We start from the raw sequence: 26,419 nt of genomic DNA on the forward strand, positions 1-26,419 counted from the left end.
CCAGCTTGCTCTACCACGTCAACGCATACTGCTGTGGAGCAGGCTACCATTTTGCCAGCCCAACAACGTTGTCTCCCATTCACAACGCTAGCAACAACTCATAAATTTTCGTAAGGAAATGCTATAACTGTATTAGCTGTCACATCGCGCAAGCAGCTGTATAAATAAAAAAAGGATATGATTGTTTAGATCACCATGAAACTGAATCTACGTTTCCGGTGCCACATGTCAACAGCGGCAAAGTGTTGGGAACATGATGATACAATCGGTGCACCATGGTTACACATACTTCAGTGTTTATTCCACGCCACACTTCGTCCAAGCTGGAGCAGCTGTAGCTTCAGGCGGCAGTGATCTGGAGGTTCCAGAGTAGTGAACATTTGTACGAGACGAGTACACAGTGAAAACAAATATTGCGATAAACAACCCTTGTTAGAGGACCAATAAACTCTACACAAAAATAAAATAACAAACAAACAGACAAAGAAATCACCGAATGGTGCAAGAAATGAAAGCGTATCTGTTATATAAACCCTGAGCGGTGATCGGTCCCTCTTGTGAATACTGATCGCTGTGGCCGCAGAGGTAAAAGTTAAGTGTAATATCGAAAGTTGTATAAAAATTTTGCCTTGATTTTGTAGTCTTATTCATAATTCAAAGAGACGACATAGTCTTCATGAAGTTAATTTGAATGCCTTATGAAATAGAATTATGATAGGGAACAATGTTGCCGAAAAACTACACCCACCATAAAATTTTTATAGTTTGCAAAGCCTTTTGGTTTCGCCAAGGCAAAATGACGCTTTGCAACAAAGATCCCATAGTCAATTTCATAGCAACAAGTACAAGGGAGTTCAAAAGTTTCCAAACGACTATCTTACCAATTTCTATGGCAGCATAGCTGGGAACCAGGACTGTACTTCCCTGAATCATTATGATTACCACGTCAGAAGTTGATTTCAATAATGCAGTAAGATGCAATTGAATCTTGCGGCGTTTCCACTTGATTTAAGTCTGTCGCCCACCGTTGTAACATTCGTGACATTCAAGAATGTTAGGCACGCGCTTAAACTTCACTACACTATAAGTTCTCGCGTAGAGGCTCTGTGTTGAAGCGGTCAACGCACTGGTTGTTCTTCGATCTCCTGAAAGAAATATTACAAACATTGTAGACAACAACGTTTCCCCCTCCCCCAAACAAACATGTGAGAGGCTTATAGGGCTAATTACCTACAAACTTCTTGAGCCATTTTTTTCACGTTATTCATTAATTGCGCACAAAAAGCTTTTAAAAGTTGTGCATCTGCTTGAACAAAACTAAAATATTTTATGATTGGCCTGATGTTGTCTACAAAAGAATGGGCAATGATTACGTGCATATATCACTATATCCTTTAGCAGTTGTATGACATGAGATCAATGTGTGATGACTCATCACCTTAATGAACAAGTCAACGCTGACCGCTCTCTCAGACATGTCTTATGATTTCCCGGCTGGTTAAGGTGACAGATTTTTCAACAATGCCTTATTTTGTACCGCACGTGTTCTATGTCAGCAGTTCATATATATACACACATACACCAGGAGGCGTTTCAATAAATGCGCCCCAAAATTTTTCATTGTAGGAGAAATTTAATATTTACTCACCCCCTTCCTAATTACTTAACATGTAGCAGTAGCTCACCAACATTATCACATACAAATAATATGACACCAATCATATCAACTAAGTTAAATTCTATTTAGAGGTGCAGGTCGCTCGTGTTATATGGGAAAATTGAACCCCTCCCTTCATAGAGCCGACTGTGCTCTGAAGTGTTGAAAAAGCAGCCTGTGGTAATTATGAAAAACTTGAACTGATTGTTTCAGAATAGCCACTTATGCTTTAGTATACTTACCTATCATATGTATTCATTCAAATGTCTAACAATGTTCTTTTTAAAAACTTCTCCATCGTTGGTTCTCCCAGCGAAACGTCGCCGCTAAATCCAGTGTGGCACAGAACACTTGATTAGAAAACATAAAACGCTGCCACATCCTAATGTCATAATGATACTGCGGGTAACAAGCAAAAAAGACGCTACTCATTACTCTGTTACTTACTTCGAATTTCCCAGGTGTACGGATTCATGTATCGTGTCGGGAAGTGCCACCCTGAACGTCTCTGGTAGCAGCAGCATCAGCATTGAAGCAAGTGTCGCGAAGCCAACGAGGATAGCCATTGGCAGAGAGTAACTGCCGTGCGTTCTCTGCGTAGAATCGACGTACGAGCGTGTCACACTTCTGAAGACATCTGAATTATCGGCTTGAGATAGCGCAACTGAGTAGGAGATATCCAAAACAAAAACGTAATAACAATAACAGGGCCTTCTGGATTACAAAAATTAAACAACGTTTCCCATGCACAGCGTGATGGTAGCTTACTTGGAGCTTTCATAAGGAAGAAAGAATTAGGAACGAAAAGAACCTCAACATTTCTTGCATGTCATACTCAATACGAATACATATGACAAGTCAACTTGTAATGTTGCGTGGAAGTGTTAAAAAACCCAAATATAGTCGCATTTGTATCCCACATTTGGATGTGGAAAGCTTGTATTCCGACCTCCATTGTCATCACCACCTTAAAAACTGCACGCTAATAAAGTGCCATCAAAAGTTCATAGACAAGGCGCAGTAGTTATGAACCTAGGTGTGGATGTATAACTTACCTAGCACTTTTGTGACGAACATTATCACTTTAATACTTGTTTCACGGGAGTGTAATTAAGAGCTATCATCTATCATGCTGTTATAGGACACATTTGTGTACAGAGATTTTCAACTTTAGGGTGCATATTTGTTATTGAAACTTCTTTCTTTAAACGATAAGAGAAAACGTTAAGAGAAAAATACTTAATCGAAGAGCTGGAGATGTTTGTCTGGCGTTTCGGCTCACATGCTACTTTCCGTTCTGGGTGATGATCAAGAAATATACACTTATATACACATAACACATGTAGCCACACACGCACGTATACTAGACTGTTTGCAGAGTTTTATTCAGGCTTGTGGGCCGCAAGAAAGTCAGTGGCGTTTTCGTGGTGCGTAACGTGGGGCAACTGCTTTGGCACGGTGGAGGTTACTTACCAGTTCGAGAAGCAATGGTGCGGTCGAGGACCCAATGCGTGTGCCGACCAAGCAGGCGCTCACACCGAATGTCCGGAACACTGTCGGGAATATTTCGGCAGCGAAAATCCAGAGCAGCGCAAGAGACACGGACGCCAGCATCTTGCCCGCGATGCCGCACATCTGGCGTAGTACAACCCAATCTAGATGAGATTGGAAGCGATGCGTTAGGAAACGCCAACAGAAAATTGCGTGAGGCAGCGACTCCATATAGTCACTTACGTGAATTAGTGTTAAGTTCGCTTTAGGATATAGTGGAGACGCCTAATAAACTTTTGTGAACTTTATTATTGCGAATGAAACACCTCTCAACGATTTGCCACTAAGATGTGCTACTCAAGGTACAATACCTATGGGCCATGTCGTGAGCGTTAAATATGTGGGGTTGAGAAAAGTACAATATCTCTGTCCCTGCGGTGTGTCGGCTCTAAGCCGATAAGTGGTATCAATTGGTATGTTTGTACACATGTGTTTGTAAGATATCCATGCTTCTATCTTTTTCTTTCTTCATGGAAGTACCACACTGGATATTACAGAACATTAGATGATGTTGTTTTGACAATTATTTTCAGATCAGAATTGTCAACCAGGGAGGCGAGAATGTTGTAAGCCTGTGTGATCAGATTTGGGTGCACGTTAAAGAACACCAGGTGGTCGAAATTTCCGGAGGCCTCCACCACGGCGTCTCTCATAATCATACGGTACTTTTGGAACGTTGAGCCCCACATATCAATCAATCAATGAACTGCCACCCAGGGAAGCAAAAAGTGCTAAACCTAATTTATCACCCCATTACACTGAGCTCACGTTCATACCGCGATTCTATTCACCATTTCAGTGAACCGCGGCATTCAGATGTTATTTCCAGCCACCAAGTTTTTTTAGTGCTCAAGAATGACATCAACGTATAGAGATGCAGTAGCTTGGCACAATACAACATATCCACCTAAACGTTCTTTTATTTTGACAGAAATTAGTCAAAGATTTATGCATTAAGACTAGCTCCTCTACAAATATGTATTTATAAAAATTTCTGGTTGTGTATACATGAAACTTCGGCATATATATATATATATATATATATATATATATATATATATATATATAAATATATATATATATATATATATATATATATATATATATATATATATATATATATATATATATATATATATATATATATATATATATATTGTGGTCAGCTTTTTTTTTCCTGCAATGCCCAGCAAATTGTCCTTTATAAATGCGAACGTTTTCGCCGAAACATACACGTGCTCATGCGCTAGAAAATTTCTACGCTCACCCTAAATAAACGCCGCTCTAAACATCTCCAAAGTGTGAATTTATTATTAGCTGCAGAGTAACTAGAGGCGCCTTCTTGCCAACATAAGCCTATATATGCCCTGTGGGGATTAACTGACATCGTAACAAATTGAGTGTTGAATGTTCGGTTATTTAAAAGGCCGTCTTATTGTATGTGCGCCAAGGTGCCACGTCATAATCAACGTCACACGTAGATGTCAATGCATGCCGGACTACTACTTTAGCTGATTAATTCTTTCCGCACTGTCGAGGTGCTAAATCATCACCCTTGCGGCTTTACTTCCACTTAACGTAGTTTTTTTTTTCTCTTTTGATAAACAGTTGTTTAAATTGATGTGACGTCAACTGGGTCGGTTTTCTGCGTACCTCATTTGCATACGCTGCATCTTGCATCTGAGTTATTCTTGAAAGTTTACTTGTAGGGGCCTTGAAAACTGCAGCCTTATAGGTATCTAAAGATCATTAGATATATATTGTGATTTTGTTATTTTGTGTCTCTATTTTTACGCAGCCCTCTCTTGTTTCGATGAGCACTCGTGCTTGAGTGTCTAATGAAAAAAAGTAAGTTATCGCACCTTGCTTAGGACGCTCACGTCTGATGTAGAAGCAACAGCGAATCGTCCGAAAAAGACGTGACTCACCCAGGGAAAGCAAGCACACTGCAAAAGTGCACAGTGCGGTGCCAGCGTACACGGCTAACATTGTCGGACGCCTCGGAAACCAGCGCACGGCTGTGTAGCACACGAGCACCGCTGGTATCTCCACGAGGGCAGCCAGAACAAACGTCAGGTACGGATCCCCGCCCAGGCTCGTGACCGAGAGCTGAAGGCCGTAGAATGTGATCCCACCGGTTACCCTGCTTGACAAAAGCACGGGACAAGAGTACGTAACCAGTTGCAGAGGGCCGCATTTTGTGTGTGTGTGTTTCTGTATCTTGTTTCCAGAGCAATTGGTAAATGGGCACGATGTAAGGACAAGAAATAAGCCACTTCTAAAACATGATCACGCATTTCCAACTAGTTGAGGTAGATTAATTTTACAAGTACCACGACTAAGACATCAATCCTTAAAACAAAAGTCAGTGTATTTGCCCACCACACATACATAATGCTTAGGTTGCAGTGGTCGCTTCACCTATCAAGTTCTCAACGGAGAGTAGCCATGAAAGTATGAGGTATGCATAAATACGCCTCATTTTTATTGGTTTATTTAAATCTATTCATATATGAAGTTTGTTATGAGAAAGAAAAACTAAATAAAGGTTACCAATGGTCAAGGTATAAATGTTAGATACCAAAAATAAATACTTCATGAGCTATATTGGGAATAAATATTGGGAATATTGGGAATATTATCCGTGGGAAGTCTCCACGGTAACATTTACTGTCTCAGCTTAACAATGTGTCGACATAATTACTCTCCTATTCAACACTGCTTGAGGACTAGCAAGTTGCCATATATTGATGACCTTCTTAGCAATACGAAGACTGCGTTGCTGCTTTGTTTATATTCTTATTCAACTGTAAATAAAGATCAATCTAATTTGGAACCGTTGCGTTTACACTTATTTATCTGAGCCTCCATGATTTACCCTAATTCAGAAGCACACAGATTGCGCCTTTTACGTGTTCAGTGTTGCGGTAACTAAGCACAATTTTCCTAGGATGCAATTTTATGTTGCGTGGTCTGGTCTGTTGAAGGCATGTGAAATCTGTTTGCCGCCACATGAGATGAGGACAGTAACAAAGAAGGCGGCCACTTCTTAAAAACTGCAATCATAGCATCCAGGGTAGTTGTCCTTGCTCATCTGAAAGGAGTACGTATTGCTGAACACCAGGCTCAACCGCAAGTGGTAAAGGAGCATTACCTCTATTCGATACGTGAAAAACGGCTCGGACAATGTGTTGACTGTGTTACTTGGCGCAGCGATAATTTTGAGTCGGCTTAATGAATTGAGGTTTCGGCTACTTCGGGAAGATGGCACAAACGGTATCAAGAGTTCACAATTACGGTGTTCTAGACAACATTGCCTGCATATTTCGGGTATGCAAAGTGCTACAGCGGAAAGGCGTGAATGTATTGACGTGCCTTAGTTATAGCAAATGTACAGACACAATGTTTTGTGAGATTTCACGCACTCTTTTATATTACAAACGACAGTGCAATAAATCCGCTTGCAGTGGGCATATAGATCAGCACAACAAACTCGTTGATATGTAGGATTAACATCTATGAATTGTTTATTTAATTATCCAGAAACATGAAGGAGTTAGTAGGAGCAGGAATACTCGTCAGGCCCTGGAGCTTCGCAGAACGCGTAGCACTACATATCGGAGCAGTAGTGCGTGGCGCAAATTTTCACTATCTTGAAAACTTTTGCTGTGGTGCCCAAGTAAAAACTGTGCAACTAGCTAGTGCGAAACAGTGGCCGCTTCAGATACTGCCAATGTCTGCGCCTTCAAATATCTGACAAAAAGCTTTGAATTTCACTCTGCTTCTAGGGACACCACTGAACCACCACGAAGCGCTTTTTGGATCACTCATCTCGAAGAGGACAAAAACAGTATAGCAGACGTGACAGTTCCGCGCACTACGATGGAAGACCAAAATGAACGCTACTGTTACGTAGTGAACTGCCACAGATGTAAGAGGCGGAATAACAACGTTTATATTTACCGATTTCTATAGCTTTCGTACGAAGCACGGTGGCTAGAGCACTGACTGGGGGGCTGTGGAACGTTTTGCGTAAGGGCCGTTCCGCGCGCTTCCCGCACAGCCGCAACGCACGTGCTGGGACCCCTGCCGCACGCAAACGGGGGACAAATAAGCCCATAGGCGACGCTCTTTCACCCTCCCCAACGTCACCAATTGGCTTATTTGTCCCCCACTTGAGTGCGGTAGGGGTCCCAGCACGTGCGTTGCGGCTGTGCGGGAAGCGCGTGGAACGGCCCTAAGTGAACTACACGCGTCTTGTATACAGCCGTTCGCACGAGAAAGTGGGATGATTCTCTATTGTTATCGTTTTGTGCAGCATTCACGAGAACCGCAGTAGCCTTCATCATGAAGCTGAGCAAAGCCTCTGAAAGCGGTTCGTGCTGGCTAACATGGTGTGTACAGCTAGAGGCAGACTGAAGAGACTAAAGACGCTTGAGGAAGAGACACACGTATCGACATTTGTATTGTTTATCTAAAAAAGAGAATTGTTAACAGAACATTCCTGTGTGCGAAATGGTACAGCGGGTTCAACGTAAAAGAAGTGATACATGAAAGAGATACGGCAACTGAACAGGTGAAAATTGTCCTTGCCTTTCGTCCCACAGATCATAGGAAAGGTAGGTAACTAAATTAATCGTGTTTGTGCTTCTTGGATTTCACACTTCGTATATCCAATAATAATGCACTTAGGTGCAACAGAATGAACGCCGAAGGTTTGCCTTGAGCTCGATGTCGTGCGATACTCGCATGACATCGAGTACTTTCGATTTCAATAAATGAAACTTATGCCGAAGCAATTCACTCAGATTAGCTTCCGGCATTTCGGAAGCGTTGATAGACGGAAGAAACTTTCCAAGACCTCGATATTCAGAAAACTTCGGCTCGACAACGACAAAAGGGGGTGTTATAATATTTGTGCGATAAGATAGCTCGCCAGCTATGGAAGCGTCAGTGTCGGTAGCTGTAACGCCGCAATGGCGCTAGTGATTTGGTCGACGAAAGCCGCTGCTTTCTGATAATATAGAGGTTCTTTTTGGTTGCTGCGTGCAATGAGAAATCACGCCCACTTCTTCCCGCCTCGGCGTGACGCAAACATGGTGTCAGAAGTGGCGCCCACCGATCGTAGACGCTATGGCTGTCGGATGTGATACTACAGCCTGGAAACGAGAACGCCGCCGCCGCTGCTTGCCCGCTGAAGAGTGCCAGATGAGCGGACGACGTGCAAGCCACCAGGTATCAAGCAAGAAAATACCAAGTGAGATGACTTCGTTTTGAATCGCTTCACCCAAGACCTTCAGATTCCCAACACCTATTGAATGGCCTGCCTTTTCATGCTAAAAGACGGCATACGGCTCTTGTTTGTTAGTGTGAACAAGGAACCCATATTGGTCCTGAAAAGTCTCTGGGTTTTCTTCGCCTTGATTTTGTCGGTGACCGCATCTACATCCTTATCATATTACCTCACCAGGTGAATTTTCGTCGATCTCTTGACAATTATGGATCATACAGGGTTGTGCTGTTGCAGTTTTATATAGCGACAGTGAACGTACAAGCGTCGCTTAAAAACTCCAAGTCAATACCATAGTCTCGGGAGGGTTCTTCATAACGTGCTGCACAAGTGGCGAGGCTAAGCACGTCACCAAGACAGGGTACCGAGATGGGTACCAAATTGGGGTAACAAGATAGGGTACCTCACCAAGATGTGGTACCAGTGCGGCCTAAAATCAAGTTCATCAACACTCTTTAGGAGAGTAGTAATTTGGATGAAATGTATGCGGGAAGAAGTAATCGGCTCTGCACTGCGATGCTACATGCGCGTCTTCTACAGACTGTCAATACCAATAACAAAAAAAAAACGTATCGTACGGCACTTCATCAAAGATTAAAATAGCGAACTGTGGACAAAAGTTTCCCTTTTTTTAATTCTGCCGACTTCATTGAAGGACCCCTAGAATAGAATGGCGTCTTTGTAGCTCACAAAGCATTGCTCTATTGTTTCAGGTACATCAGAGACAAATGACCGAGGAGACAAAAATACCTTTCTATTCTTATCAAGTTATAGCGGGTAGTGTTCTAGAGTCAAGCTTATAAAAGAATGTTTTTGATTTGGAGATATACACTTTAAGAAATAAGGAGTGCTTGGGGAATAGTTAGTTCTGCTACACAACAATAATCAACTGACTTGCTTACGTTTTTTTTTTTTTTGAAAACCCGGTCTTGGTCAATTTCATACAAATAATGCTATGTCACACTAATAACGCGCGCCGTTCGGGACCGTTAACCAGCGGAACGCTGGGTACAACGCGAGGAAAGTATACTCCAAATAGGTGACGTATATTGTTGTGTGGCGGAAACACTCCCCAAATACTCGATTTTCAGGGTGTATACGTTTTGCAGACTCGCTCCCATACATCAAGGCCTTGAGGATCAAAGTATAATGGGTGGAGAGGTACATAGACAGTAAATCTTTATATAGTGACTTGTGTGAAACTGTAAACATGCCGACATATGCTTTCGTCTCGGTGGAATGTTTACTGAACATACCAATTCACCGTTTAAATTCAGTTTTGCATATCGCATACTCAATATAGAAGGAATATGCTCGTGCTGTTAAATATTGCGTATTTAATAAACACAAACAATAGCTGCCGGTAGTGACTGTCACTGCGATAATGGCATCAGCGCTAAATTTTTGTTACCATTCTTAAGTCAATAAAACAAATAAAGTTGGTGGATGAGCAGATGTAAGTTACCGGTGGTTGCTGCCGAGTTTATTATCCGTTTATCACTCGTAGGAAAGTGCGACATATGCAGCAGATTCATGAAGCCTCTAAGCTCATTCGATGAAAACGCACGTTCATTTGATTCCATATTCTGATTTTTTTTCTCCCGCAACGTACGTACGGCTCAGTTGTGCCAGCGCACTGATCTATAGCTGCATTGTTAGCAAAAATTACATAACAGCTTGGCAAGAAACTAATGAAGACTGTGAACAAAAAATGCCATGATATTGGTTCAGTAAAGCATGCGAATCGACAAGTCTGTGTTCTCGAATAAGAGGCAGAAAAGCGCCGCTGAGCGCTACCGGTTGCTTTCAGTGACCGCAAACGCACGTCGCCTCGATGTCTTCACTTCTTGGTAGGAGACATACATTGCACACAAAGAAACAAGCTTCATTTAGGTTAAATGATGCCACTACCATGCTGTGTTGTTATTCGCATATGTCGAAATCATCTATTCTAAAGCACAGAAGCGCCGATGACACTTGGATGGGCTCGGTCAGTAGGATTAATATTTGTTGGAAACCATGGTTGCACAATAGAATGGTGAAATCCATACTTTCTGGGGCTCGTCTCGACGCATATCTAAAATAAAAGCTTGTGTATTTTAGCAGCGCACGCAATTTCGCTGTTAACCTAAAGCACGGTTCATGTAATTTTGTATGCAAGAAATGCCAGGGTTGCGTTTCTAGCATGGCGACAAGTGGCGGCTGTATTCTAATTTACCGTTGAAAGGGGCAATTGCAAACCAGTGATCACACTTTTCTGGTAAACTGCGTGGCGATGTAACACGTTTACAGTCGCTCTTCACAGCGGCACCTTCAGTCTTCTAAAAATCACAACAAAGAAGCACATCGCAGTTTTGAAGCTATGTAAGTACGTGCACAAAATGTGAACATGCATGGTCAAGCTCTGCGCTCCCCGAAAATTCAGATGGTCTCCACGCCGCAGAATAAAAATAAAACGTTTTAGAAAGCGTGATGGTGGCCTTTGGCTTTTCTCGACCATAAATATATTTTACTGCATATTCCGAAAGGAAACACGGGAAATAACAAGTGATTTCACATACTGCCACGTTGTTCTTCATCATGCCAGCATCATCCTCCAAGCTTGCATCACGCGACCGTCATTAAACTTGTTCATCAAGTCTTCCTCCAAACAAGTTCTCCCTGGCCACTCTCAGCCATCATTTTCCACTGTCACTATCATTGGCTCCTCACCACTACCCCCTGCCACCATTTTTCCACTCTCGTCATCATCAGCCAATATGAACAGTAAAGCTTCCAGCATACCCACTGTTATTTACTCCACAATCACTGTTCTTTCTGCCATATCCACCGATTCCAGCATACACCTACCCAGGACTTTCATTTGGGGAGCCAAGCCCCCTAGATGTTGAGTTTAGCTTGAAGCCTTACTGAAATGAAAGCCAAAGCATTGACCACGTGAAAACGGGCTCTTATACGGCTCTGGGATAGTCATCCCTTCGACACTACGAAACTCCTTGAAATAATTCACGAGACACTGTGGAATCGAGAAGTGCCGGGCACATTCAAAGAACTCAGTTTGGCGGTCAAGTATTGACGCGAAAATTTAGTGAATCGCTAAGACTTTCCACAGCTGTTTTAAGCAGAACACCAAGCGAAATGTACCTCTGCAACACACGAACCTTCCAGATAGGTCCTGGAAACGAAGGGCAAAATAATTTTTTTTGCAGGGAAGAGAGCAGTAGCTAGTAGTAATGGACTAGTTTACACGATGCGCGCAGCTGGTACCGCTGAATAACCTGTCCTCCTCAGCAGTAATAAACAACTGCAAATACATTTTCGCGAAACATGAGGTTGAGGAAGTAGCAGTGTCCGTTGATAGGTCACAATTCTCAAGAGCCCTGGTTGCTGAATTTACAAAATTAGCAGTCGAGTACAACTTTCAACACGTGACCTTCAGTCTCCCTATCAACACAACCGAATGGCAGAATTCATCATAAAAAATACCGAAGGGTCCTTAAAGAACTGTTGACCCTTACAAAATTATTCTCCCCTATAAGGCAAGTCTATTGAACAACAAATACAGCCCCGCCAAGTTGTTCACGGGGATAACATAGCGCATGCTACTGCCCCTGTCCATGAAAAACTATCAGCCTCAACCATCAGGCTTTCAAAAATGGCATCTTTCAAGACGTCGCAGTGTCAGCGCCCATAGAGCTACTACGACCGATGTCATGACATGCGTGATCTGCCACAGCTATTCAAAGGAACAGAGGTATGTGTGGCTAAACCTACAAAAAGATGGGGTCATTAGACGAAGCGTTGACGAGCCGAGGTCGTACTGGGTCGACTACGGGGAAACCTCTCGGCGGAGAATTGTACTCCTCCCGTCCCGCTGCCTACGATAAATTTAGGAGACGCCCGAGGAACAACGCAACCAAGAGTGGGATCGCCGGGAATTCCTAGCGATGAAACAAGCAGTGCGCAGCAGTTTCACAGCTCCTTTCATTATCACACACAAAGTGGAAGGTGCGTGCTCCTTCCAAAACTTTTCGTGCACCATAAGAAGAGCATATTAAAAAAAAGAGGCAAAGGAAGATGTTTGATAAGATACATTGCCACGATGGCACAAGTGAAGCGGCCGATAGAATTCGCTGGTTTCTTACAATAGGGCGGTTCTTTTCTGTTGTTGTTGTTGTTGCTTGCAAAAAAAGATGCCCGCCCACTTCTTTTCATTTCGACGTGACGCTAACATTATCGTGGCCTTGCGTATGCCCTTGTGGATTGCTCTCTGTGCACTATCCAGGGTGGTGATGAGTGTGCTGGGGGTAGTGTTTGCATCGCTGCATAGGCAGAGTTTGATGTCTACAATTTGGCTCGAGCCCGTAAGGTATTCGTTCTTTTAGTGGTCGAGATTTTATATTGGCATCACTTACGAGGCGTAAACCAGTACGATGGTGTACAGGAGCATTCTCCGGCTTCTTAGGAGATCGACGAAGCTGGCTTTTTTCTTTGCGGATTCTTCTTCCTAGTCATATTGGGACAACACAACATAACACAAATATCAATAATGAATTGGAAAGCATACGCCACCTTTTTAAATAAACGCTTTGTGCTCTCTTTTATATCGATACAAACAGAGAGACTGTGATATATTGATTTTATGGAAAGCTGGTAATGTATTCTGAGTGTCGACCCGCATGCCTCAGCGACTGTGTGCAAGATAGAATGTACCCTAACGCTACGTTTGTCAATTTCACACATTGTAAGTTGATGATGATGAATTGATGATTGTTGAATTGATGATGATGAATTGATGATGAATTTATGAATGTAATCTTCGAAGCCATCAGTACTCCTGTATCCAGTGAATATTGGTGGTCATATGGCAATGTCGCCTAAGCACTCTTGACATGTGAAAGAGGAAAACATAGCGGTTGGAATCATAGAGAAGCCCACGCAAGAACAACCTAATTTTTGTCACATAGAGCATGGCCGGTGAACAATAACGCATGTGCTGAGGCAACAACTAGGATATCGCGGGGGATGTTGCACTTACCTGCAAAATTTTCTTTCTCAACTGCGCCAGAACAATGTCAATGTCGTCGACGTGCAGTCTGTTATCTGTGCATGCTTTGAGGATTACTTTACGAGCTGCGGACATCTTGCCTTTCGCTATAAGCCAACGCGGGGACTCTGGAAGGAACCTGCCGACAGAGAGGAAAGCAGTAAACAGCGGTAACGACAAACCAAGATATGGTCATGAAGTACACCGTAGTGGAGAGCTCCAAAACCCAAGGTCATCTGCCGTTCTTTAGCGTCCATTACCATTACACATTACAGGGGAATCTATCATTTCACGTATGTCGAAATGCTACCGCCAGGCCCTGGATCGAACACACGACCTTCGGGTAAGTGGCTGAGCACCATGATCACTATACTTCAGGGTTGTACACAGTTAACTACAATAATAATTACAACAATTACAACCACGCTTTCTGAGAAAACGGTAGTACCAGAAAGATGTGTTCCGTAAAGTTCCCTGTTTGAAAGAAGTACCACGCACTACAATGCCAGTAAAGCTGTATCAAAGCGATCTTCAAGGAAATGTTGACAAAATGCCGCCATGGCACCAGAATGTTACACGCCTTTGAAGTACCTCAAGATTTTTGTTATTACGGGAAAGGCTTGTTAATAACGGGCCGAAGTCGATTACTGGAAAGCAAAAATGTGAAGCTTCCAAGGCCTTCTAATGAATGAGGGCAATGTACATTTTTCTTCGTACACTAACGAAGGCGAAGTAAGTGGAGCCTAGGACGTGGGAGAATTAATTTGCGCGAAACTACGGGAAGCTCGTGGGCATACAATAGGATGTGCCTGAAAAAAACAGGGCCAACATCAATCGTTGCAATCGTTGGGTTGGGTGCTTTTAAACCTGTGGTGATGTGCGTCTTCTGTTAAGTATTGTGATTGCTTACGGAAGCTTTTTAAAAAGCGCTGTGAGTGAACTATATCGATATTTTTCGGTCGTCAGATCAGTAAATTTTGCTCGCCGTACCAATTTCATCCTGTACAATTCACTACAGCTTCATCAATTTTGCAAAGTTGTAATAAATTAATAAAGCTGGTTTATCGTTTTGAAACAATTTCGATAAGGTAGGCACGTAAATTACGATTGAAAGAGATATTTTTTCCTTGCCGCGTGCTAGTTTGACACAGTACCCCGAGACTGTAATTCAAGAATCCTTGCCTTAATGAGCCCAGAAAACTGGGTACAAGGCAAATACCACACGTCCACAGCGCTAACGTTTGGTCCTGTGTGCTTGTAGCATTTTCCCTGTTTGCACATTTTGCTCTGCTTTCTACAATATTGTAATGCCAATCGGCTTATATACCAACTCTTCTGCAGCTGAAGTATGCCGGGTACCAAATTGAAGTCATACGTATACTTCACAAGTTCTCGGGTTATGCTGAACACACCAAGAATTTTCTATATCACAATGAAGCATCAACATAACGCCAAATAATTAGGACTTGGTCTGACTGACTCCAACAGACACATGAGTCATTCGGACATTTTGCGCGAAGATATTTTCCAAAGGCTAATTACTATGGTGATAATTCACCTTGTGAAATAAAACAAAGACACACGTTCTTGCTTCTCACCAAGACCAAATGATGAAGGCCAGAAAAGGAGTGGTGATAGCCCATTGCAGCATCCTCCAGTCTTGTATGAACCACGCCAAGCCAGGAAGCATGATGATGCCAAGTGAGAAGCCAACGCCGAGCGCCAGAGCGGCGGCGGTCCTCTCCTTAAGGCCGATCACCTCCATAACTGCAATCGCGTGGCGCAGGACAATTTCGACCAGCGTGAAAGGTTGAGATACCACGACACACAATATAAAGCTGAACATACCCGCTAGTTTTGCAGGTAACTTTGGTTTAAATTACCACGTTGTTCGAAAACACGCCGACATATACTCTGCAGTTCCGCAGAGTAGACCTATTATTTGCTCAGAAATTCAAAGGTCCCTCCGACCTAGTGTTCCAGAAACAGCGCACATCAAGTATGCCGAGGAAAACTTTTAAGCCAGTCGTTGACCGTAGGCCATAACAAATCCTGCAGTTTCACGTACCAAGCCCAATATATCATAGACACAAACCATAGGGACCCCCTGCCGATAATTTTTCAGGTCCTGGAGTTCTATAAATGCGATGAAATTATTACGCTGCCCGATTGTATTTGGGACTACCAAATGCGGCTGCCGTCTGTTCAAACCGAAACAACTTTCAGAAGCCGGACAGAGCTAGCAACTTCGCTGTTAAGCAGCAACGGTGGGTTTGGTCGGTCACCTCAAGAAATTTCGAAACACGCAGTAAATGTTTACGAGCGTCATTTTCAATTATTTAATGAGGCCTGTCACACGGACAACAGCCACCAGCCTAAACTTTGATGTAGCATTTGGCAACCCTGTTTTAGACAGCCAAATGCAATAGCAGGTCTTCGCCTGGCCCTTACCACTGGTATGTCAACTTTGAGAAATAATCAGCGCTAGAAAGGCCCTCTGGTAATGCTACAAGGCGGGATTTTTCTAATGGAAACCACTCGCTTCCTACAATAACATATTCAGCCAGTGTGTGCTTTGTTGTTTTCTATGAACACTAGGAAATTCTTCAAGAGACTCGAGCTATACCGTGAATGTGTAGCATGTTTTTTTTTTTTCCAAAGCAAGGTCTTGCACAATGACGGCCCAGCTGTGGTGGTCTATTGGCTGAGGTACTCGGCTGCTAACTCCCGCTCGTGGGATTGAATTCCGGCGGCGGTGGCTGCATTTCCGATGGAGGCGGGAATGTTGTAGGCCCGTGTTCTCTGATCTGGGTGCACGTTAAAAAACCCCAGGTGGTCGAAATTTCCCGAGCCCTCCACTACGGCGTCTCTCATAATCATGTGGTGGATTTGGGACGTTAAACCCCACATATCAATCAATCGCAAAATAATGACACTACTTTGCATTACTTCCACCCTTTTCAATCTCTTGATTACTAACTCCTTAACATCTATTGCAAGAAATTTTCAGAAACACAATCAACGCAAGGCCAAGAATTCATGCGCCCAATCATTTGGAGGCAGGCCGATATACAGATAAGCTCAGTCGTCTTTCAATGAGGACTGTCAAAGCATGTGCCCCCCCCCCACAATTTTCTCAATTAATTCCTCTATCATACGATAGCACTTGTGGCAAATCACGTCCACGTCCTGTGTGCATTACTATATGCGTGTTCGGCAAGCAGCAAGATTATATACGTATAGAGTAATTAAAGCAGCAAACTTACGCAAACAAAAAGACGAGGACTGCCCCATTCCTAAGCCAGAGCCGAGCAGCGCTCTTGATGCCACAAGGATGGAAAATGACGGAGACACTGCGACGCAAACACTTCCGAACAAGCAGATGACGTAACCGGCTATTACGATGGGTCTCCGGCCTATCCTGACAAGTTCGAAAGAAAATCAATAATCAGGTAAAAGTATACATACCTCGATTGAACAAGGCATAACACATGGGTACAAAAGATGACAAGTACATGTGCATTTTCCAAGCTCGATGTTGTGCATCCTTACAAACCTGTTCATCTAGCCACACTTATCAGAGGATACTAATTACTAATGCGAATTGACTCTTGATCTTAGACTGATCAATAAATGATTCATTAAGGTACCTTTGACACAATGTCAGTACATGCGAGTGGTTAAATTAGCACTACAAAAAAAACTGATGACTTAAACACAAGTTGTCATTAATTGAGCTCAGTGTGTAATGTTGCCTTAAAAGATGATGAAGCAACGTGGACACTGAAACTGAAGTAAGGCAAAAAAAACAGCATGGCAGAGACTGGCGACTAGGCTATAAAATGGAGTCTGTTAACATTTATGCGTCTTATATAGGATCTGCATAGACTTTTTGCAGAATCAGTAACTATAATCTTAATCAGAATAGGTGAATGGGCTACATAGATGAAGGACTGCAGCAATAAAACCTTCGTATACCTTGTATAAGCGCTACGTACTGTTTTCACATAATAAGAAAGCGTGCGCTCCATCAATTCTATGCGAAATAGTTCACTGTGTTTACGTGAATTATGAACACAATAATCGTGGTTGTTAGTTGATGTACTCACTAATCAACAATAAATGAAAATAAGTAAACTGCAGTGTAAATGCCCAGAATTTTTGATCATATGTGCCTTAAGGCATTAGTGCCCTGTAACCAACTCCATAACATGGTCACACGACTGGCCTAACGTTTACGTTACGAACAGTGGCTCGACAAAGACAAGTCTGTTTCAGTATCGGGGACAATCAGCTTCCTATTTCTCGTCTTTATTTGTCGCTGAACGGACACTTTCCAAACACACGAATTCACATACTTGTCTCCGAGAGAGGACATCAGTGTGCCCACGAGCATTCCGACCATTGTCGCAGTCTGTGCGAGACTTCGCATCCAAGCTCGGTCGCAAACGAGGTCCCACTGTGTTGAGCATAGAAATACTTGCTTCATTCGGTACAATGTGTTCTGTGTAATACGAGTACGCTTGTACTTCGCGGATATCTCTGCGTCTAAATTCAAATGCATGCAATGGGTGCTTTTTTATCCCCCTTCCCTATAAAAATGGGATGTGACTCTTACCCCTGTCTTATGTTTCGGGCACCTTAATAGCAGTCGCCTAATAACAGTGTTCAAAAATGCGAGGCCATAAATTTACACACAGAGGTAATGTGGCCAAGATGAAATCATATAGACTGTCTAAAACGGGAAATGCGCAAAAGATCATCAAAGTTAACGAATATTTTAGTCTATTATGAGTAAATACTGGTTTCAACACAAAGTGCTGACCAGAAAGCACGATTCAGCTGAAACGCAAAATCGAACGCGACCCCGTTTTTTTTTTAATTATTGCGGCGCATGGAATTCAATAAATAAGGAGCCACAAAAAAACCCGCTTCAAAATGCGGATACTTCAACATCTTTAAATGGCTTCAATGAACCTTATAAAATGTTCTGCGGATTGGTATAGTGGTCCTAGGCCTCGTTAGGTTTCGGCCAAAGGTTGTTGGTCGTTGGCGGCTTCGTCAACTGCCTGGTTGTACGCAATGAACTCGAATTGCTTTTCACATACAAGGCGAATATTGCAAAGGTGCTACAGGAATACTTCTAACCTTTCAAAAATACTTACGCTGGCCACAAGGGCGCGTACTAACAAGACATCGTATTTCTCTGGTCGGCGCGTTTTTGCCCAGTGTTTCCTGCAAGATTTACTCGGTTAACTACGTGTAAAAGTGTGTTTCTTTGTGATAATATACCCTATCTTGCCCATAATAAAGTTTGGTAACTGCAGCTGGTCACAGCTATACTTAGTGTGACGGTTAGTTCGTGTAAGCTAGTGTTGTCTCTCAAGTAACTGCATGTTACAATTATCGCTTACTTAAGACTGAATCACCACTGACTTTGACCCTACTTATGTTTTATATCGGGAAGTGTAAGCAACCACCATCACTTTTCGAGTGGTTTCATGCTGGTAACGAATTTTCATACTAAAGCTTTAACATGCGAATACAGCATCTCCACTCTACCTTACCCCAGCACCAAAAAAAGAAGCACATGTAGCCAACTCACTTCTTGTACCATGGATCCTTTGTAGTAGCTTCGTCCATACTCCCACGTTTCACAAGGCATTGACGTGTTTCCCAGTACCACAACTCTTTCTACCGTAACATCGAACTCAAGGAATTCGCATTGGTGACGGGGATAAGAGGATGAATTGGGCAAGGCAAGTAGTTCCCATTGCACCGAAGTTATGTTTCCTACCAGTGTTTCTGGCATGGCACACCAGTACTCCACCGTCGGAAAGAAGAAGCTGTATATGACGAGGTGAATGGCACTCGGCGCTTCTCGAAGCAGCGTGAACAGATATACGTTCCTCTGAAACTTGCCGTAATCTCCAATTACATGCGTGACGTCCATACTGACTTGTTCCTGGAACTTATATTAGCGTCAATGCTCAAAACATTGAGTGGGGGCAGCCCTGCATCACTCCTCAAATGCGATCACCTCTAAAAAAAAGAAAAAAAGCTCACTTTTACCTTTCAACAGAATACGACAGGTTTTCAGGTTTTTATGACAATAATTGTGACGAAATACACATATTTCATTCGGAGAAACACGCTAATTAGCTCGTGGAAAGCGCATTGTGCCCACCTGGCTGTGTTCAGAGTAATTGACATGAGATACTGTACTTGCAATATCATTTAGCCCACGGGGCGAAGAAAAACTGCGGACAGGTGCCACCACGTGTCTTTTGTTGTTATCTCGCCATGTTTTTTACGCCGCTAGAACGATATGGTGCGGTAGTACACGCTGCATAGGAACGGCTCCGCCGCGAAAGACTTCAGTATTGAAGCTTTTTTTATGCGCTTCCGATGATTACATGTGTTTTCGAGAGAATATTGAGGAAGTACACTGTAAATATGGAGAAGTGTAGACATTTTCAAGGTGATCTGTATTGAAACCCGTGCACCTACAGGAATGACGTATGGAATATTTCAGTAGGGTTTATTTGAATACCCGCGTTTAATTACCCATGGCTTCAACCTTTTTATCGCTTAGGTCAATGCCTCTTTTCGAATTATAAGCGTAATCATCACACATTGAATGACCCACTCGTCACGCACAAAGATCACTACTGCATGACAGTGCCGCCCTGATCGAGAGGTGCCTTCAGAGAGGAAACAAGATAAAAGAAAAAGTTGACATGATGGTAACCCGCTAAATAACTGGGCATATAGATGGAGAAACTTCATTTGTGGTCCTGAGAATTGCAACTAGCGTGCCGCGGGCTTTTGTGAGCACAGTTTCTTCAGCTGCGTGCATACGACCATCCTCTACAACTAACTGCGTAGTTTAGGCATCTTCGACATTAGAAATATGTGCCTGGCAGGTATTTTACGAAAGGTAAATATATATAACCAAGGCGTGAGCCGTGGATGGCACATACCATCACAGAATTATTTATTGCCTTATTTTCTATTTTGACATAGAAGTTGTACGTGGCCAGGCAAAACGAAAGCTCGTCTTTCTAACGAACGCAAAAACTCCTAGCATGCATGTCCAAGATGAATCGGGTAAGCCGCCCTGCTTAAAAATTGTTTACTAAAGAATGAGAGAGAAACACAGATTCCAAACACTAACAGATTTCTCCCCACACATAAGCAATCTTTCTACGCTTGGCATTAACCCCCTAATAAACCTCGAGACGACACATTTCAACTTTGCTGGTTAGTCATCTGTTTACGGAAGGCTGTCCTGGTATTTTTTTCTTTAGTTTTGATTTTTTTCTTGTTGGATGATCTAAATAATTTTAAATATTCAGAATAAATAGAATTACAATTAGAATTACAATTAGGAATTTAAATATTCAGGTAAACTCAATAGCCTTGATTCATACCCACGCTTCTTTTTGTTAGCGGCTCCGTCATTCTGCTGCAAAACATTGCTTCGATACAACTGTAGTAGGTGTGAACGCAAAAGACGACACATATTTAGCATACATGAAGGTGAGAATATTCGACCGAGATCTGTCTGGCCCGAAACGGGGGGTCAGTTTCCAGTTTTTAATTTTAACATGAGAAGCGTTCGACAAAAACTGGCCGGAGAGTTGATTTTATTCCTATATATTTATGTGAGTAACCCTAATTTTCACTGTACTAATTGGTCCTATTCTTCTGCGTTAGACAACGAAGCCGTTGTAAATTCAGCTACACACACTACTTACACTTCGGCTCGAAACGTTAAAGACGACCCAATGCAATTATAGACTTCATTATTGGTTCCTGTATGCGTGTATTCCTCGCAGTTTTCTAGGTTCGTGTATGCAATATCGCCAAAGCTATAGCTTGATTGAAGAGCCAAGGTCACGCATTAGCTGCACTTCTATTTTACGAACGAGCAACTTACATCTCTGCCGACGCTGGGAATTCGGTGTGTCTGTAGCTCTGCTAGGGCTTGATTTAGGTACGCCTTTGGTATTTCGTCAATCCTAATGCGGCGGGAAATTCTGTAAGCGTGGTCTCCTGATAAAAACCACGTGTACGCTCCAAAGTCTTATCTAAATCACTTTATGATATGTGGGCGAATGACCTTTTCGTCGGGTATGCCTCTTCTCGTGCCGCCATGAAAGACTTCTTCCGTATTTTGCTGCTGTATTAAAATGTCCGTTATACACTACCTCAGACTGCTTGTCATATATAATATTTTCTATTAACAATATTTTCAGATGTTCATAAATCAATCCTAGGCTGCCCGTGTAGTTAGTATTTTCGCATGCATTTTTTTTCTTGCGCAGCCCACAACATTTAACATACATTTGTTCTAGTATTAGGAGGCCTCCCTGTCAGTTCATGTGACTATGGGACCTCCGAATGCAGTACTTATTACTAATGCTTTTACATTGTATGCGAAGAACCTGAATAAAGTTGACTTGATTTGAAAGCAACTTTTGTGCAATTGCGAAGCATTGTAAGACTTTGAACTTGAGCAACGTGAGCAGACCAAATAACCCAACATAACCCTGTAAGTTGCTCCCCACGGAAGGCTTCAAAGGCAGTCCGATAGGATATCTTGGACACAAAGCCCACCAGATATTGAAGGTTTGACCTTCAATATTTGAATACTCAGCCCAACGTGATTGCACTAGTCTTGCGCCTCTTTGTTCTAACAGTGTCATTAAAAGCGCCGTTATTACGCCAGCTTTTTTCTTTCGCAGAATGAACAGAATAGGAAACACGATATCAAAACTGCATCGGGAAGTCTTTCACAAGAAAGTGATGGTATGAACCGCGTAATTCGTATCGGCTACCTTCTGAGACTCAAGATATACGTGGTCGCTTTTTTCAACAAGTATGAGTAATTGTACGCACTTCGTAAACTAGCGACAGAGACAATGAATGAGGAATTCAAGTGTTTGCAGCATACTCTTTGTTAAATCCGCTAAGCCCGGGCACTGAAGCACATGAAAGAAAAAGCAAATAACTTGTTTATTGAGTTCTGAGATTAGTATTAACAAACCTATACAAACATAGGGCAGAAATATGCCAGTATTGCACCACCGTATAGTCCGTATCATACTTGATACAGTGGGCGTATTTGCTACTTGAGCCTGTGGAGGAACCGGGAGCTTATTGCTTGTAAAATACTAAAAAGCAGATTCTTTCTTTGTTCAGACGAAGTGTAGCTAAGCATTTTGATCAAATACCAGAAATTAACGTGTTTTAATTTGGAGAACAGTGTTTGCATCGCAGCCTCTTCGTTGAGATTACCGGAAAGCGGGCAACACTATTTGTTCTGACATCATTACGGGGCTGTTTAAGCACCACTTTCTTTTTCTTTGAGAAAGAATATGGGAGACTAGCGGACAATTCTCTTCTAGTCTTTTCACAAAGCATCAAGAAGACGATACTACAGTGGAGCCACCGCAAAAGTAATCTACCTCTCCGTCTTCTCTTGAGTCATCAGGGGCATTAGCACTTGGTGCAGTTCATTGTTGCTTGTCATATTTATAAAGGTCGTTGATGTGACTCACATCGTCCTCTGAAGTAACACATGCCCGGATATCATTCAGGCTCCACTTGGAACTAAGGAAAACAAACCGTCATCCATAGTGAACGTCCCCGGCAAAGAGAAGTTGGTGAATTTAAAAACATTCAAGTTGTCACAGTCAAGTTGTAAAACTTCGCCTTATGCAGAGAAATATATGACGTTCAAAAAACAAGGGTAGCAAAATAGCATATCGCGATCAAGGCACACGACTCCCCAGGGGAACCAATCCGTGGCATAAAAGAAGGCTTCACTATAGCCCACTGTATTATATTAATGTCAACCGCCATAGATATCAACGTACCAGTAGATACTTTATTCCTGGATTTCGAGAAAGCTTTTGACAAGGTTCCGCATAAAAACTTTTTCTTAAGCTATCGCGCCTGAACCTTCATCCACTTGTACTAAATTGGATTCAAGAGTTTTCGACCAACAGAATAAAATTTGTCTTTGTTAACACTCATTCTTCTCCGTCATCTCACGTTAAGTAAGGGGTTCCTCAGGGGTCTGTTCTTGGCCCTCTACCCTTTCTAATATATATCAACCACCTACCTACTAACATTTCATCTAACATCAAATTATTCGCGCACGACTGCGTCATCTATAGGCCAATTCGCAATAATAACGACATTCTAACGCTTTAATCTGACGTAAACCCCGTAATTAACTGGTGCTCAAACTAGCTTATGTCACTAAACGTCAATAAAACTTCTCTCTTTTTACCGCAGGAAAGACTATCATGTACCTCAATACCTTCTTCGTAACTCCCCAGTCTAATCTGTTACTTCCTATACATACCTCAGCATTGAACTCACCGCTGATTTCTCTTGGATGCCCCACGTCACCAATATAACTAACAGAGCTAACCGTGTACTTGGCTACCTGCACCAGAACTTACGCCTAGCCCCATCTTCCGTAAAACTATTAGCATATAACACGCTACTGCGACCAAAGTTAGAATACGCATGTGCCATATGGGATTCCCATCAATTTAACATGAATAAAACACTAGAATATTTTCAGAATCGTGCGACCAGGTTTATTCTTTCCGATTACTCATATAGCAGTAGCATTACAGAGTGTTTCGAAGCGCGCCTCCGATGACGTTACGAAGGGCGCCACGAATCTCACCACTGCAACCACTGTTTCGAAAGACGGCGACGCCAACACGGTCCCGAAGGCGCCACTGCTTCGAACTCTGCCGGGAAGGTCACCAGCCATTTGGTAGCGTAGGTTTCTCAGCTCGCGACTGCTTCTGTGCAGACGAGACGACGGTGAGTTAGGCAAGCTTTATGTACAGCATATATACAGAGGCGTTACAAATTCGGCACTGTGGCCAACAGCTTAGAGACCCGAAGAGCCAAGCCCTCCTCTCTAACACATTGATCTGCTCTCAAATGGGTCTGCTAAAACATAGCTCAACTCTGACACACAGCTCAACTGCGACACACATGTCTGCTCTCAAACAGGTCTGCTCTCAAATAGGTCTGCTGCTCGCGACGCGCCGCAGGGCTTCTTTTATATGCACCGGGTGGAATCTTTGAGTAACCAAATGTCCAACCAGAAGCGCCGCTGGTGGTGAGGTCAGACTCCTCCAATGGGGTTGCCGCTGGGCTGCGTCATTCTCATCGAATCTGGAGAGGCTGCGCTGCAGGTGGCTGCACCCAAGGACGAGTGACGTCGCCAAGCATTGCGTCATACCCGCCAGACAGGAAGGCGCCGGTTGCTTGCTCGACGGGCTAGCTGGCTGAGGTGACTCACTGTGCGTGCGCGGCAGAGAGGCACTACCGCGTGTTTACGCCATTGAGTTGTTCGCGTCAGGCGGGCTCGCGGGCTGGCCTTGACACAGATTGCCTTTTTCAGAGGCATGGCCGTTCGCTGTGGACTCTCAGGCATAACAAGAGCTAAAATCTCGTATTAACCTCCACAATCTTGCTCTTTGTTGCAAAATCGCCCGCCTTTGTCTTTTTCATAAATTCTATCATGCTACGCCTCGTACATCTTTGATTATTCTAGCTCATCGCCATTCTAGCAGACTCAACTACACAAAACTCATTCATCGCCTCATGCTCAGACGGTAGCTCACTCATCGTCCTTTTTCGCGCTAACGCCCAAAAACGGAACGTTCTCTCTGCCGGTACCGTGCACCACTCCAGCTCGGTACTCTTCAAAAAACTTGCCAAACGTGTGTTATGGTAACTTTTTACCACCCCTCAAGTAAAACCTCTAAACCAGGGTATAGAAAACAGATTGATGATGAAGCTCGGAGGCGAGGAAGAAGTGGCCAGGGGCACGCTCTCCATATTTTTTAATAGTCGTTCTGTCAACAATAAACTGAAGACGTATTGGTTCTGTGGTCTCTCTGGTCATTCTGAAACATGGTGCCGTGACCAGGAAATCTGAAGACAGACGCAAAAACTTCAACCTCATTCGCAACAACGGGTTCAAGAACGAAGCAGTGGCGTCTGGCTCAACGACGAACCGTCGAGGGAAGGACCACGACCAACGACTGTTGGCGACGCACATACATAGGGAAGAGCTCTTCCAATACGTTTTAAGCATGAATGAAGAGGTCCTATCGAAGAAGCGCAAGACGCTTCGAGCAAATGTGACAATGCTTACGAGTGAAATTGATGAAAAGATAAAAGAAGGCGCCGATCGAGTGCAACTTAGGACGCTTCTAAACCTGATGAAGAGTGTGTCACAGACGCTAAGATAAGTTAACGAACAGATTGAACCACTCATCGAAGAAGACGTGGAGCCAGAATTTGAAAGAGGTTTACTGTACGAGATGAAGATCGTCGCCGCAATGACAAAAATAGAGGAGCGATTGCGCGAGTTAGAACAAGCGATGCAACTGACAACCAGAATAGTCACAGAACAGGCGAGCTCTGTACAGGGTACTAATCAAATCTCGGAAACGCAAGAGCTTGTTAAATTGCCATGCCTTGAGACAATAAAGTTTGATGGGGAAAAAACAGCATGGTAAAGCTTTTGGCATCAGTTCGAGACATCGGTGCATCGCAGATTGAGCATACCTAGAACATCTACGCTTCAATGTACCTCGATGAAAAAATGCACCTTCTGTGAGATGACTGGACATTACACGGAAGATTGCAGAAGAAGCATTACTGTGCAACAGAAGAAAGAAGCATTGCAACGGGAGTGAAGATGCTTCAGATGCACCAGACCTCACCACGCGGTGAACATATGCCGCACTAAAGTACGCTGCAAAACATGCAAGAGAAGGCATGTGCATCCATGTGCCGACCACGTACGCCTGCAGGAAAGCCA

General features: G+C 43.1%; 1 protein-coding gene across 1 annotated transcript; it reads right to left on the reverse strand.

Annotated features, from left to right (window-relative positions):
* Positions 1-279: 279 nt before the first annotated feature.
* LOC119185358 (organic cation transporter protein) lies at positions 280-19,580 on the reverse strand. The gene is made up of 10 exons (XM_075870242.1): positions 19,151-19,580; positions 17,904-18,004; positions 16,812-16,966; positions 15,144-15,312; positions 13,537-13,684; positions 12,914-13,005; positions 5,137-5,351; positions 3,131-3,312; positions 2,105-2,250; positions 280-1,145 (listed from the first exon to the last, which is right to left on the reverse strand). Exons 1-10 carry the CDS (start codon positions 19,496-19,498, stop codon positions 1,082-1,084), a joined length of 1,620 nt encoding a protein of 539 aa, XP_075726357.1. The 5' UTR covers positions 19,499-19,580; the 3' UTR covers positions 280-1,081.
* Between the last annotated feature and the right edge of the window lie 6,839 nt (positions 19,581-26,419).

This window comes from Rhipicephalus microplus, chromosome 8 (genome assembly GCF_043290135.1).
Source record: "Rhipicephalus microplus isolate Deutch F79 chromosome 8, USDA_Rmic, whole genome shotgun sequence".
NCBI classification, from domain to species: domain Eukaryota; kingdom Metazoa; phylum Arthropoda; class Arachnida; order Ixodida; family Ixodidae; genus Rhipicephalus; species Rhipicephalus microplus.

What these genes read in the sequence shown, in the direction of transcription:
- LOC119185358 (XM_075870242.1), bottom strand. Translation starts at nt 19,498, where the DNA reads ATGGACGTCACGCATGTAATTGGAGATTACGGCAAGTTTCAGAGGAAC. An exon ending in AAGGATCCATGGTACAAGAA is followed by an intron (nt 18,005 to 19,150) that starts GTGAGTTGGCTA and finishes TGCTCAACACAG; the next exon opens with TGGGACCTCGTTTGCGACCG. An exon ending in ATGTCCTCTCTCGGAGACAA is followed by an intron (nt 16,967 to 17,903) that starts GTATGTGAATTC and finishes CGAACTTGTCAG; the next exon opens with GATAGGCCGGAGACCCATCG.